This window comes from Labrus mixtus, chromosome 5 (assembly GCF_963584025.1).
Source record: "Labrus mixtus chromosome 5, fLabMix1.1, whole genome shotgun sequence".
In the NCBI taxonomy this organism is placed as follows: domain Eukaryota; kingdom Metazoa; phylum Chordata; class Actinopteri; order Labriformes; family Labridae; genus Labrus; species Labrus mixtus.
In genome coordinates, this window is record NC_083616.1 from 6,766,473 (window position 1) to 6,780,818 (window position 14,346).

The window sequence follows — 14,346 nt, forward strand, 5'->3', positions numbered from 1 at the left end:
AACTCTGGTATTGTGAATACCTTATCTACTAATTGGTGCCTGTGTTGTTTTCATTTAGCTTTTTTCAACTTTCTTTATGATCGTCAATAAAGTACTTTTTAAATCACGATTTGTTGAGTTCAATAGTTAAAGACTGTAAGATAGATTTAGTACAATTTTTATTTTTTTATCTTACAGATTTTGGGTCATGGAGTCCCTGATGATGTAAAGGCCCTGTATCTTACTTTAATGAGAGGATGTTGTCATGAACTGGCATCTGTGTTGACTGTTCACCGCTTGCAAACCCCCCCCCAAAAAAACAATTACATTAGGAAATGGTATAAACCTGAACCCCCAAACCTCTGGGAATGTATGGGAATAGTAAAATAACTTTCTCTTTAAGATGTGAGGGAGAAATCTTTGCAAAGAAGTGTGAGAAATGGGCCAACGTTGTTTCAGAGGAGGGTGACGCTTTAAGTCTTCTTGTGACACTTTGGACAATAATAGACAATAATAGATAGAAGCTTTATTGTCATTGTATAAAAACACAACAAAACTTTGTTTGCAGCAATCCTGTACAGCAGCGTTTGCAAAATAGGTTCACATATACAGTATATACAAATATATTAGTAGTTATGTACATCTGAGTAAATGATGAGTGAGTAGATAATAAACAGTGTGGTGGCTGAATGAATGTCGAAGTATTTATATGCAGTGCCTGGGTAAGTGGACATATATAGAGAGAAAAGGATTATTTACAAGAAAATCTAAAAAGTACACACACACAAATCCACTTTTTCCTAAATTCTCATTTTAGGGCAAAGTCAAAGTCAAATCCAGACTCTATCCAAAAGTTATTTTCAATTCAGGAGAGAAAATGTGATTTAAGAGGTGTTTGTGGGTTTATTATTGTACAAACTTGGCAAAAAAAATTAACTAAAATGAGATGTGTTTCAGTTTGTTGGGGTTAACTTAAAGAATGATGCCAATATAAAATGCAACCCTGTAATTCACCTTTGATTTAAACAAAAAAAGAAGTGTGGTAAAGCTATGTTTGAGGCTTACAGATGAATGATTTATCTGTTGTTGTTTTTCTTTGTTCTTTGGAAGCTGGTATTGGATAATAATGTAGAATAGGCTTTTTATAAGCAGTTTACTTCTTAATACATCTCTGTTTACTTTGTTTTAACTGTCTATATTGTTTAAAATTAGTGTATTATGTTTGATGGCTGAAAAAGAACTACTCATAAATAGGGTGAGGTGATCTATTTCAGAGGTATTCAGTACAAAATAGCATAATGCTGATTAAAAGAGCTTCATCATAACAGTGTGGCTGGAGTTTGTGCTTATGAAATGTGCTGATGTGGCAGTAGTCCTGTTCTAAGTTTCTCAGTCTGCAGCATATACAGTCCATGGTCTCTGCAGGTTATCTCGGCTTCTACCTGCTGGATAAGTTTGGTATCACACTCTCCACACGGCGCCATATTAGACAGACATTATCCAGCGGTACATGGCTGAGGACAGAGCCTAGGAAAAGGAGCAGTAATCCGGGTGACAAGTGAGCACAGCCCTCGTACTGAACCACACTTTAGGGTACATGCTGTATGGTGTCCGACCTGTAACACGGTAAGACATCCCGGCTGTTCGGTCCGAGGCGGGTTGTTTCCGTCGTTGTTGAGCTGACTCGCCGGCAGACATGACTTCCCTCAATCAGCGGAGCTCAGGCCTGGTGCAGAGGCGGACTGAAGCCTCACGCCTAGCCGCTGACAAGGACCGTCCGTCCGGTCAGGAGGAGGACGAGAACCGGCGGGGAGACGAGCAGGACGACGACGACACCGGAGACTCCAAAGAAACCCGTCTTACCCTAATGGAAGAAGTGCTTCTGCTGGGACTGAAGGACCGAGAGGTGATATCAGAAAAAGCCGATTAATAACTCTGTAAATAAAGATAAACAATGACGTTAAAAAAGCTAACGTTAGCTAGCTCTGTTTGCGTAACAAACATAGCATCCGTGTTAGCTTTAAAGCTAGCGAGCTAACGCAGTAGCTAACAATAATAATGATCCTTTATCTTCATATTATGGACAGATATTTTACATTTAGTCAGCAGTGAGTGTCGGATACTTAGCCCAGGTTTGGTCTGGTAACAGATAGTTGTCGTTGTGTTAATCATTAGAGGAGAAATGTAGCTGAACTGGTAAAATAATCACACAGATGTTAATGATCTGTAGGTTAAATACATGTTTACAGGAACGATGAATAATGACGGTCTGTAACTTACTGACAGGGTTACAATAAGTCCTTATAGGCTAAAATGATTATATTTATACATGTATTGTGTTTTACTTGTCAAACTAACTAAAACTAATTCCCATTATTTTGAAAGAGAGACAGAAGTACACACATACATTACTATAAATCTCAAATTACTAAACCATCTTGAAGGTTTATCCAAGCTCCAGAAGAAAAACTCAGTATTTTAATTATACATTTATTGTATGTATTCTTCATTTTTTGCTAAATGTAAAAATGATTTATTTTAATTGTCTTTAACATCATATACTGATAGTTCAGGTTGTTTTGGAGATAAAGAGTGTATGCTCACTTATTAAATACTAAAATAGTCTTTTGATGTTTTTTACTCAAACTAAACATTTCACCAATGCAATGTGCGATGCATACATCCAAATCTTTCACCCTGAATTGAATTGCACAAAAACAATGGCATAGTTGTTTGTATGTTGTTGTTTTTATGCAGTGTGTAGGAGTGCAGTTTTAATTTTTGGGTAATACGAAACAAAATATGACCCAATATCAGGTGTAGTATTTGTATTTGTTGCCATGGTATCAAAGTAGGTCTCAGTATCATTTATATGAGAATCTTATCGCGGTCTAAAATTCTGGTATTGTTACAACTCTGTTCAATTGTTCAACTGGAGACTAAGACCAAAATGTGACTCCTTGTTTAGTCTTCTATTACTTATGGTTTCTTCCCATAATTGTATTTAATATGCATGCGCATAAAGTTGGTTTCTACAAGACATCTTATTACAATTTTACCTTGACCTTCAACATCCAAAGTAGGATGAAACTTATGGTATTTTCTAAAACATTTTTCAGCATCTGTTCTGTACAGACAGTTATGGGTTTCTCCTGTTGACCTCCGACTTCTCTCTGTTATTGTTAGATAGTTACAGCCTTAATGAAAGAGTACCGATGTGCCCAGGTACTGATAACTGACTTTTATTTCTACACATTGATTCTTTGTGGAAGGCATTGGTGACAGGAAATCTATTGTGTAAACACATGTTAAATTCAATATATATATATATATATATATATATATATATAAAAAACACGTCTCAATCATCCCTGATAGACTTCACTTAATCGAGCTGCAAGTGTAGCTTGACCTGCGGACTGACTCAGTGAGGTGATGAGACACTGTTTGATCTGAGCCAGGATAGATTAATTATCCATGTTAAGTTTAATTAAATAACTTAATAGCTATCACTTAATTTCCAAACTGACAGATTGCACAACTAAGTGTTATATTAACGTCAAAGCTGGATGTTAAAGTGTGGACTGACAGTGTGGTGTGCTCCTGTCCTTTTCCCTGCATCAGCGATAGACTAGGTGGTTTGACTAAAATCTTTTCTGTTTCATATATGATGACAACAATCTCTAACGTGACAGCTGCTTCTGTTGTATTGACATGTATCATTTTGCTCTTCTGCAAAAATATGTTTTATTTGTCATTGCTACACGATTAATTATCTCATTGCTGCGTTTTCATTTAGAATTGATCTGTTTTTTTTAAGCCTTTGAAATCCTTCACTCGTTAGAATGACTTGCAATCTAACTTTAAATAGCCATTTTATATTTGATCCGCATACATCTATAAGAGCACACACATACAAACACACACACACATTTATTTGTGTGTGTGATACACGCATGGACGCGTGTATCACACAAGACTGTAGTGTCAGCTGAAATGTTTGAACCAGTGAGAACTCATTTGATGCCAAAGTTTTTCTAGTGGATTCAAATATTTGTGCCTGAAAGTACCTGTAAGTTTGATTTCTATTGACCTGTTTGATTTAAGTTGATTCCTCGGGCCTCACTTGAGTTCTCCTTGTTTCCTCGGTTTTGGCATTCAGTGAGATCACTCGTTAGCAAATCCTGATCTTCAGTGCCAACTGTTTTTGAAAAACCAGTGTTGTGATGTGTGTTTCCATGCTGTAGGGTTACACCTCCTTCTGGAACGACTGCATTTCTTCCGGGCTGCGCGGCTGCATGCTGATTGAACTGGCCCTGAGAGGACGCCTGCAGCTGGAGGCCTGTGGCATGAGGAGGAAAGGTCTGCTGGCCAGGAAGGTGGGACACATCTCTCTGATTTTACTGCATTAATAATTATTTTGTTTTTCCTTTCTTACCTTCTTTTCTCTTCTTGTTTTTTGCCATTGCCCTTTAATAAAATTAAAGCCTCACAGAATAGAGTAGCTGCTGGTCCACTGCTGGCTAAAGTGTTGTTTGTTTTTATGTCTATCACAAATAGTGTTGTACACAAACTGACCATTTAAAGCCTCAAAGACACAAAACAACAACAAACACAGTCTGGTTCACGGCTGCCTCAATCAGCTTGTTTGTTGTTGTTTTGTGTCTTTGAGGCTTTAAATGGTCAGTTTGTGTACAACACTATTTGTGATAGACATAAAAACAAACAACACTTTAGCCAGCAGTGGACCAGCAGCTACTCTATTCTGTGAGGTCAACTTCTTGTTTTTATCAAGGTAGTCTGGTATGTTTGTAAAGAGTCATGTAACTGCTGTATATGGTTAAAAATCAGATTTCTCTTTAATGAAAAGATCTATCTCTGTTGTGGTCGTCTGTCTTATGTTGTCAGACACTTAGACTAACAATGTAACCGCCTTTCTTAACTGCACACTTGCGTCTGATATCGCGCAGCAACGGTCACCGTGGTCCACACTGCTTCAGTTTAATATTCATTTTTCTACTCTCTGAATTTCACTTCCCAATGCAAACAGAATGCCATTTGTTGCTCTTGTTTTGAATGTGGAGAAACTGAAGTGTGGTGCTTTGTGTTGACGAGCCTTTGGCGGCACTGAGCCGATTAAAGTTTTTCTCTGTTGTTAAAGCACAACACAAAAATCACTGATGTGGATATTATAAGTGCACCACTATCTCCACTTAAAACAAACTAACAAGCTCTGCTAAGTGAGAAAAGAAAGAAAATCACAAAAGTTTTCCTGTAGGACTCTCCCAGTGCCTTGTTGGGTCCCCTTGTTCCTCGTCCATGTCTTTGCAGGCAACAGGAACGCAAATATATAGATAACGGGTGTTGTTGTAATGTAAAGTTATTAACTCAACAAACTATTAACAACCTCTATTCACCCCATATCTTGACTGGTACATACACCTTCATCCTAACATGCTTCATTAAGGTGCAGAGTGAAATGAGGGGGTTAGCTTTTGGAGAAAGTAGTGTTGGATTTATTTTCATTAAGGTAATAAAAACAGCAGAATCCAATGAATAACAGGTTATCTATTTAAATCAAGAAGCTAAAAAATTCCTGGTTGCAGCTTCCTCAGTAAGATGACGACTGATGTTGTCGGGTTCTCATCTTACTTCTTTTTGCACCTGTAATTAGTATATTCATAAGCATAAGTGAAAACATCACAAATAAAATATTTTAAAATGTGTCTGAGATGGATATTTTGGGGGATCCTCAAAGGAGGAATGTTTGAAGCTTCCATAAAGAGGTGAAAACATGTTTTTTGGGAGCGGTGTATTATTGAACTGCGTTTTTTTTTTCCATAGTTTTCACAGTTTCGGGTTTGACTGTTTCTTATGTAATAACATCATCTTGTTGTGCCCTGTTTTTCTGCTGTGGTTTCTTTGGGCATCCGACTAAAAAATGAGTCCTAAAAGCTGTTAATCACAGTGAAACGACTCCTGATAGTCACAAATAATGGTAGTGGATGAACGCAGGCATTTAGTAAGAACAGTTAACTGAATATCTTTGGACTCTAATTTTAGAAAAAGTAATGTATTAAATGTGAAGCCTACCGTTTTCAACAAGTTGTCAATGTTTCTACTCCTGATGTGAATGTAAGTGAGCAGTGTGATGGGTGAAAAGAAAGCAGTTATTTTTCGAACCCCTGTAACTTTGTTTCTTCTGGATTGAACCCGCAGGTGATCTGTAAGTCTGACGCTCCGACAGGGGACGTCCTCTTGGATGAAGCTCTGAAACACATCAAAGACACGCAGCCTCCAGAGACGGTGCAGAGCTGGATCGAACTTCTCAGCGGTGAGTTCATTGTTTTCATCGTGCCACAGACGCACAGCGGTTTTATCTTTGCAGATCTGTGAAGGAAACGGATCCAAACCTCCTCGTGCTGTTTTAACCAAACAAAACTTTAAAGTAAACATCACGTCTTTATTTAACACAACTTTAAACTGAGTATCACATGTCGCTAAAGTAAATCTCATCCCAAAACCTCCTGTGAAGCAGCAGCTGATGTGATGATGTTTCAGGATATTATGATTATGAACTCTGCAGACCCACCAGGCTTTTGGATTCTGTGTCAGTGTGTCACAACTTTACAGATAACAATGAAATATCAGGAATTTATAGCTTCAATTACTATAGCAGTGCAATAAAAACCTGTTGGACTCATTCAGTTTTGTATTTCCCCTGAATAGGAAAATAGATTTTAGTCATATATAGTCGGTTTCCATGATGTGAGGAAAGCTGTGATGTGTGATTAAAATTGTGATGACGGTCTGATGTGCTACATAAACGATTGCTGATATGCAGGGCTGCCTCACCAAACATTTTCTATGTTAACTAGCTGTCGTTAGTTTCATTATTTGACAAGTCGTTGCTTGTTTATGACATTAATTCAATGTTTAACAGTGATGGGATTCTTGTGTGTGCATAAACAAACCAAAGGAAATCCATTGAGTAGTACTAAACTACATATAAACTATACATAGGCGACTTGTGAACAGCTACAGCTGTAGAAATTCACCAGCTGGGCTGAAACAGAAAACTTCTAAAGTGTTGGTAAAAGTATTCAAGTATTTATCATTGTTTGAAAATGTGCCTGATGAATGCTCGAAGAGAATAGAGAAAAAAAGACCAAAAAGAGGACTCAAACTAGACCAAAATGATAAAATGCTGCAGTAAATATCCAAATTGGTGCATTAAAACTGAAAACATATTTCTGGATGATCCCCAGAACCCCTCTTACCTGATTTTGACAACTATTAAATGGCAACTAATTAACTACTTAATGTAGAGGTGAAACAAATCACAGCTGATCCATTTGGATCACCCCTCCAACAGATCAGGCCCCATGTGATCTGAGGATCAATCTGCTGTACAAATAGGAAGAATATTAACTCCTATATTGTGTTTTATATAAGTTTTTATCACACCATTTCATCTGACTGTTTCTGTATTTATCATGCAGGGATCAGCTGGTTGGTATGGGTTACAACAATCAGAAACGTATTGTTAGTAACGTTACAGCCTGCTGTAAACGTAGACAAACAGACTCTGTTACAAAGCCCCCTGCGCTCCACAAACAGAAGAAACAGTCCATAAACGCACACTTTGATGTTTTGTCTGACTTGCACACCGTGGGCTGCAGGTTCATAATTTTCTTAAATGACCATTGTGTGTATTTTACACGTTCAACATTGTCAAAGCTTATATGAGACAAAAAACGTGCTTCTGTCATTTTTAAATCAAGCTTGTATTGAGAGATGTTAAAAATAAGAAAGCTGCTCTGTTTGAGATTAATTTTGCTTATGACAAAGCAGCGTCAGAATCATTTCATGTGTTGGATTACTGTCACATGTTTGCAAGAGACATGAGAGAGACAATGTCTGAGTGAGTGATTCCAAAGAAGCAAAGACCTCTCTTGTGAATGCTTTATTTCAAAATCAAATAGAAACTCACCTTTTGTCTATTCAGCAGCAAGCTAAGGGAACATTAAAGAGTGACACACTCTCCTGACTCTGACTGTTGTCTTTGTCACATCTTTAAATCTTCTTTCACATCACGTCACCTTTGAGTGACATCATTAACCGTCTTTGGTGTTATCTTGTTTTCAGGAGAGACGTGGAACCCTCTGAAGCTTCACTACCAGCTGAGGAACGTACGCGAGCGTCTTGCAAAGAACCTGGTGGAAAAAGGCGTCCTCACCACCGAGAAGCAGAACTTCCTGCTCTTCGATATGACCACACATCCTCTGACCAACAACAACATCAAGCAGCGGCTTATCAAGAGGGTCCAGGAGGTCGTGCTGGACAAGTGGGTGAATGATCCCAATCGGATAGACAAGCGTCTGCTGGCACTCATCTTCCTGGCCCATTCCTCGGACGTGCTGGAGAACGCCTTCGCCCCGCTGCTAGACGACCAGTATGACCTCGCCATGAAGAGAGTGAGACTGCTGCTGGAGCTGGAGCCAGAGGGCGAGAGCATGAAGACCAACGCCAACGAGCTGCTGTGGGCCGTGGTGGCTGCCTTCACTAAATGAGGCTGATACTAGGATTAAAGACAGCAGTTTGATATTAAAGTGGCATTGAACGCTGGGGAGTGACTTAAACCCCGACATGGTGATTTGAACGAAAACGGTTCACCTTGTCTGGATTCTTGGAATGGGCTACCCTCCTTTCTCTTTTTCTTTTCTTACCCCATAAACTATCGCTCCTCCGCCCTGCGTCGCCCCGAAATGTAAATTCTGAGTTCACTTTTGCTAAAAAATAACAACTCTCATGGATCTTTAATGGAGCAGACGATGATAATTTAACTGAGGCTGAAATCAAGATGTCGATTCATATCCTCTTTTCTTTTCTGTCGCTTTATCTTTGTTTTCTCAGAGGTACTGTTTGTAGGAGAACACACTTGTGAAGGTACACATCCACGTTCAGGTTCAGGAAGGAAAGGTTGTCTGTAGGTCTTTGACGGTCTTTGTGTTTTTCTTCTACTGAATCCGATTTAAATGACTGAAGAAAAAATAATGTGGTGGATCTAAAAGCCTGCTCATCTAGAGACACGAGGGCTGCAGACTGGCCAGGGGGAGGGGCTCACCCCGGACATGACGCCTGTTAAACAAGGCTGACACAATGGGGTGCAAAGTCCGCTCCAACTGACCCTGCATGTGCTTGGACCATCGCAGGCAGAGAATCCAGACTCATCACAGGGATGCTCCCCCTGCTGGATCTGAACTGAGGATTTTCTGGCTGTGAGGAGAGGGCGCTGACAGCAGAAAACCATCTCTCCTAGCTTGAAGTTCTGTGGGACCCGATTCGTTTGTCACCAGGACGATAATGAAGATGTGAATCAAAGCTAGCAGAACCCAAAGTTTGGGGAAGATGATGTGCTGATTTTTATGACATCGGTTACAAAAGGTGTGTTCAGACCAAAAGTTGTTTTTTTGTAGACTGCTGTAAAACAAAAAGTCAATGAAAAGATCCAAAATGCTTAAGATGTACACAAAGTTTTGAAACACACACAAATGTATGTGACGCTGTTTTATGAAACAACGCCCTGATGTTGCTTCAGAGATGCTTGATCCAAACTCCATTTTAAAAACTGAGCATTTTAAAACTCGTTTGCTTATTGTCGTGCTGTCAGACGGGAAAAATCAGGAATTGAGACTTTATACATTTTCTCAACATGATTTAGTTATTTAAGCATCTTTTCAGCCTGTTCATTGTAATTAAATCAGAATAAAATCTGTTCATTTTGGGTTCATAGATAGACAGGAGCTTCACGGCTGAACCGGTTGCTGGTGTACATCGGATAAATCCTGGTACTGATCCTAGCTTACAGGTCCTCAAACTAGGACCTGGTCAGCCTCAAGTAGCCGCGAGAAGCAGGAACGTTCACCCAGACACAGTTCATGGAGGAGGAGGGAGATTAACTCCGTTGAGAGAGAGAGAGAGAGAGAGAGAGAGGGAGAACAGGTGATGATATGAACACAGACTGGATTTTAACAATATTATTTACACAGGTGACGCTTTTGGTCTGAACACACCTTCCACACAAGTCAAATCTGTTTCAGAGTTTTGAAAACCTTTAAAGTAAAAAGAGAAAATGAACGTCACAGTTTTGTTTCTGACATTGTGTAAAAAACAGTCACAGAATAATTCCATCTCGTGAATTCTGCGAACACGTGAAGGGTTGATGAAACACCAGATATGATGAAAACACATCTTGATGTATTTTATGGTCATTGTTTTGTTTGGGTAATGATACATGATCTTTGGTAGAGGACTAAGACTGGGAGTATATTTAACCTGGATGCACTTAAAAAATGTGTGCATGTCTAAACATTAACCAGGTTACATTCAGGTGCACGTGACTTTATTTGTACCTGTAGTTACATTTGTTTTGCAGGCGGCGAGATAGAGACATTAATTATGACGGACAGTTAAAAAAACAGATGCAACAGGAGACAAAAAACTAAAGATGAGAGAATACTTTCAAATGGACTGAAACATGATTCAAATAAGTTCAGGATAATTCACTTCGCTAGCTGGTGAAAGCAAACAAATCCTAGTCCGGGTTTAATGTGATTCTCCAGACACATTTAAAGACGTGTCAAACTGCATTTTAGTAAACAAACATAAGGAAGGTAGACCCAGTCACTGGCTGGCATTTAAGGGTTTGTTACATGAAAAGTAAGATGGATCCACTTGAAGTAAGATAGATTTTAAAATGACATCATCTGAGGGTTATAGGAGCATAATGCGATCATCATCTTTAAATTTTTCTTATTTTCCTTCCTTGACTTCATTTGGACTAAAAACCTTTAATTCTCTGCACACATTAAGTTCAATGTTATGTGAAGTGTTCTCCTGTACAGGCAGAGGTTTGGATTTGTAAAACGGACTGGAGCAGATGAACTGCTTCCGTGGCTCCCTCACTTAAGAAAACAGGTCTTTAAATCCACTAGTGAAGAAGACCCGATCAACTAGCGAAGTGTCATCTGAATGGTTGCACTGGTGTGTTTTTACCTGCACCATTGTTAACAGAGCTGCAGGATCAGCAGCATGGCAGGCTGTAAACCTTACACACTCAGTCTTTAAATCAACCCTCAGTCTTAGAGGTTTTATCTTCTCCAAAACCAACATTTGTGTGATGTCCACACTGAACCCTACATGAAGACCAGCTAGTCTGTAACCTAAGTTGTGTCATAGTTTGGGAACCACAGAGATGCAAGGCTCATCTTAACTAGCAGGGCGTGACGTCCAAACTAACCAAAATATTGTGGCAGAAATTACTTTAACTTGATGTGGCCAATCAGTGAAAAGCATGTTTCTTAAAGCAGGTTTTTTTTAGTATTTCTTCTCGTGTCTCATTGTCTCTGAACGTTAACTAAAGGCTTAAAATAACTTCTGTTAACTGACCTTAATCCACTAACAGAAACTTAAATGTTAAATGTAAAAAAGCATTACAATTAGGTGATAACTAAAGCCGACAACCTTTATCTACAACAAGAGCCAAATAACAGTGACATCTAGTGGTTAAATCATGAACTACAACATATACTAATTTAGCAGTACTCTGTTATTGGACAGATGAAATCCTCTCTGCTCATTGAGAACTAAAGCAGGAATAAAATCATCAGTCATGATACATTTCTGAGGGATGTAATCTGTCAATGGAATACACTGCTGACAGTAAACAGCCGATAAAACCCTCAGCTCCTCCTCATCCAAAATTATCACACCTTTTACAAACCATCACCATGACAACCATATTGACTCTCTCAGCTGGTGCAACAGCTCTTAAATTTCATTGGAGCGTAACCTCTGTCCTAAATTAGAAATTACGTTCTCACTAGGCTCCGTTTGAACTTCTACACAGTCGGTGCTTCTTGGTGTAATGAAACGGTAAAGACGCTGACTGAAGCAGGGTCACTAGCTGACTAAAAATCATTTAAGGTAAAATATCTACTCAAAGTCATCAGCGATATGACTTCAAACTGTGACAAAAGGAGTCGACTGGAATATTTTTGTAATGTCCATCTGATCATAAGGGTTTTAAAAAAAGTGAACAAACTTGTGTCTTGCAGGTAGAGAACTCTAATGACTTCTGTCATCAAACACAGCTAGCTCTCATTATGTCATTAATAAACCAAACAGATTCAGAGCACTTTGAGGATATATTTAAAAAGAAATGTTCATGTAGCTAGGCTAACAGTTTCCCTCTGCTTCCAGTCTTTATGCTAAGCTAGGCTAAACATATTCAGGACCTGTCCCTGTATTGGACACACAGATCTGAAGTAGATTTTAATTTGGACGAGAAAATGTCCCAAAGTGTCCGAGATGCTTTTATGTTCACACTCGTATTAATCATGAACTGTATATACTCCAATAAATCTGATTCAAACAGATTTAAAGTCTGATCAGAGGAATGAACACAGCTCACATTTCACACGTTTGTCTATATAAGGGTGTTTTTGTATCAGATTCACTGTCAGCTTCTTTAAGTGGACCATGTTTCAGCTGCCCTGTCTCTTATTTAACGAAGCCTTTATCACACTGCTCTTAATTTCAGATTGCCTCGACTGATTTCCGGATGATTCACTTCTTCTGTTAGCTTCATTTTCTGCTGTTCATTCCCCTCTGTTTGTTAAACCTGTTTTTTTTTTCTTCTGTTCACATCACTGATGTTGTTGCAGACGTTGATTTTCCTCCTCTGGTCGTGTATGTAGCAGCGAGACGATGGGACGATGAGTCGTGAAGACGAGGTGACCTTCATCCCGTCAGACTGCAGGGTGAACATGAGAGATTATATATGTGTTGTCTAAATAAAGGGACCTGTCGTCTGTGGGCGTTCTTTAACCCTCAAAATAAACCAAGAGCTTGGAAGTGCCTAATCCTACTCCTGATTTTAATTTGTTTTTGATTATTCCAATGAGAGGACTCCGGTTCAGCTCATACATGTCGATAGATTCAAACTCATCCTGCTCAAGAGTTCCTTGGAACATTTTGTGCCACTCAGTTTTTTTATTTTCAAGCCATCTTGGCTGTGTTAATTCAATATCACATTTGCCAGAGGATATTCATTTTTAATTAAATCATTTTAGAATTGTCATCTCAGTTCCTTAAATTAGCCTAAAATGGCTAAACAAAAACCGCCTTATTTGTTGGACAAAACGTGCTCCATTGAAAAACCATTGAAAATGGCATTTTTGATCCCACATATTTATCTTAACATAAACTTATGCATTCCTTGACGTTAAGATTGCATGGACTAATGGCTTTCAATTTGTAACTTTTACATTTGTCCACCAGATGGCGCCACTTTTCCAAATTCAAAGCATGCAGAAAAATGTCAACCTTTGCACTGGTTTCTTCAAGGGTGCCTTGCTACTGAAATGAGAAGTGTGTGTCACTATTGATGTTGGATAATTGTGTGTTTGTGTGTGTGTCATTGTGTGCATGCGTGCGTGTCTGTAATTTCTCTTCTCTTTGAAGGCCACACTCTACAATCAAAAAAGTTGAGTGGCGAGAACCAAAAAAAGTTGGACTTTGTTTTGAATCTTGAACGGGTTGTTTATGAGGCGCAGCCATGGTTATAAGTATGAGTAGTAATGCGGGAGTAGTCATTTTGAAGATGGCAAGACATTTCAGCACACAGGAGGCTCTTGAACAGATCATGCACTCTGAGTCCGAGGATGTCTCCTCATCCTCCTCCGAGGTCTCTGAGGCTGACACGGAGGAGGCCTCAGAAGTTAAAAACAGTTGAGCTGGAGTCCAACTCCATTCTAAAAATGGGAAGATAATTTGGTCTCCCACTTACAATGCGACACTCCGCTACATCCCAGCAGCCACAGGTTCGATCCCAGGACTGACACACTATGCTGCTGCCCGAAACACTGACCCGACGTCCAGTTCTGCTCTGATGCTGACGGACGAAATCCTGCAGCATATTGTGGCCATGACCAACCTGCATGGGAGACGCTCAGTCCCAGACTGGAGAGATTTGGACACAGACAAACTGCAGGCTTATGTGTGTGAAATTCGGAGAAACAAGCCTGAACTTCCCCCTGATTTGCTCCAGGCAAGAGGAAGAGCGGTCTTCTCCTCCACCTTCACTTTCACAAGAATGAGCTGCTCCTAAGCACAAAACACCGCAGTACAGATGTAAGCAACAAAGTGAAGACAGCCCATCATAATAAAGGACTACAACAGATGCAAAGGTGTCGACAACCTTGATAAGGTAGGTGAAATTACGCATCAGTTACGCACACATTAGTCATTCTTACTCTTATCTTCTTGTCTAAAATATATGTAGGTCTTTTTTCAAACGACCAT

At 39.3% G+C, this 14,346-nt stretch overlaps 1 protein-coding gene across 1 annotated transcript; it reads left to right on the forward strand.

The window, feature by feature from the left end:
* The first annotated feature begins 1,432 nt into the window (after window positions 1-1,432).
* Window positions 1,433-10,124, forward strand: golph3a (golgi phosphoprotein 3a). Its single transcript, XM_061037493.1, has 4 exons — window positions 1,433-1,885; window positions 4,227-4,358; window positions 6,199-6,313; window positions 8,128-10,124. The coding sequence occupies exons 1-4, from the start codon at window positions 1,676-1,678 to the stop codon at window positions 8,550-8,552; spliced, it is 882 nt and encodes a 293-aa protein (XP_060893476.1). The 5' UTR covers window positions 1,433-1,675; the 3' UTR covers window positions 8,553-10,124.
* Window positions 10,125-14,346: the final 4,222 nt, after the last annotated feature.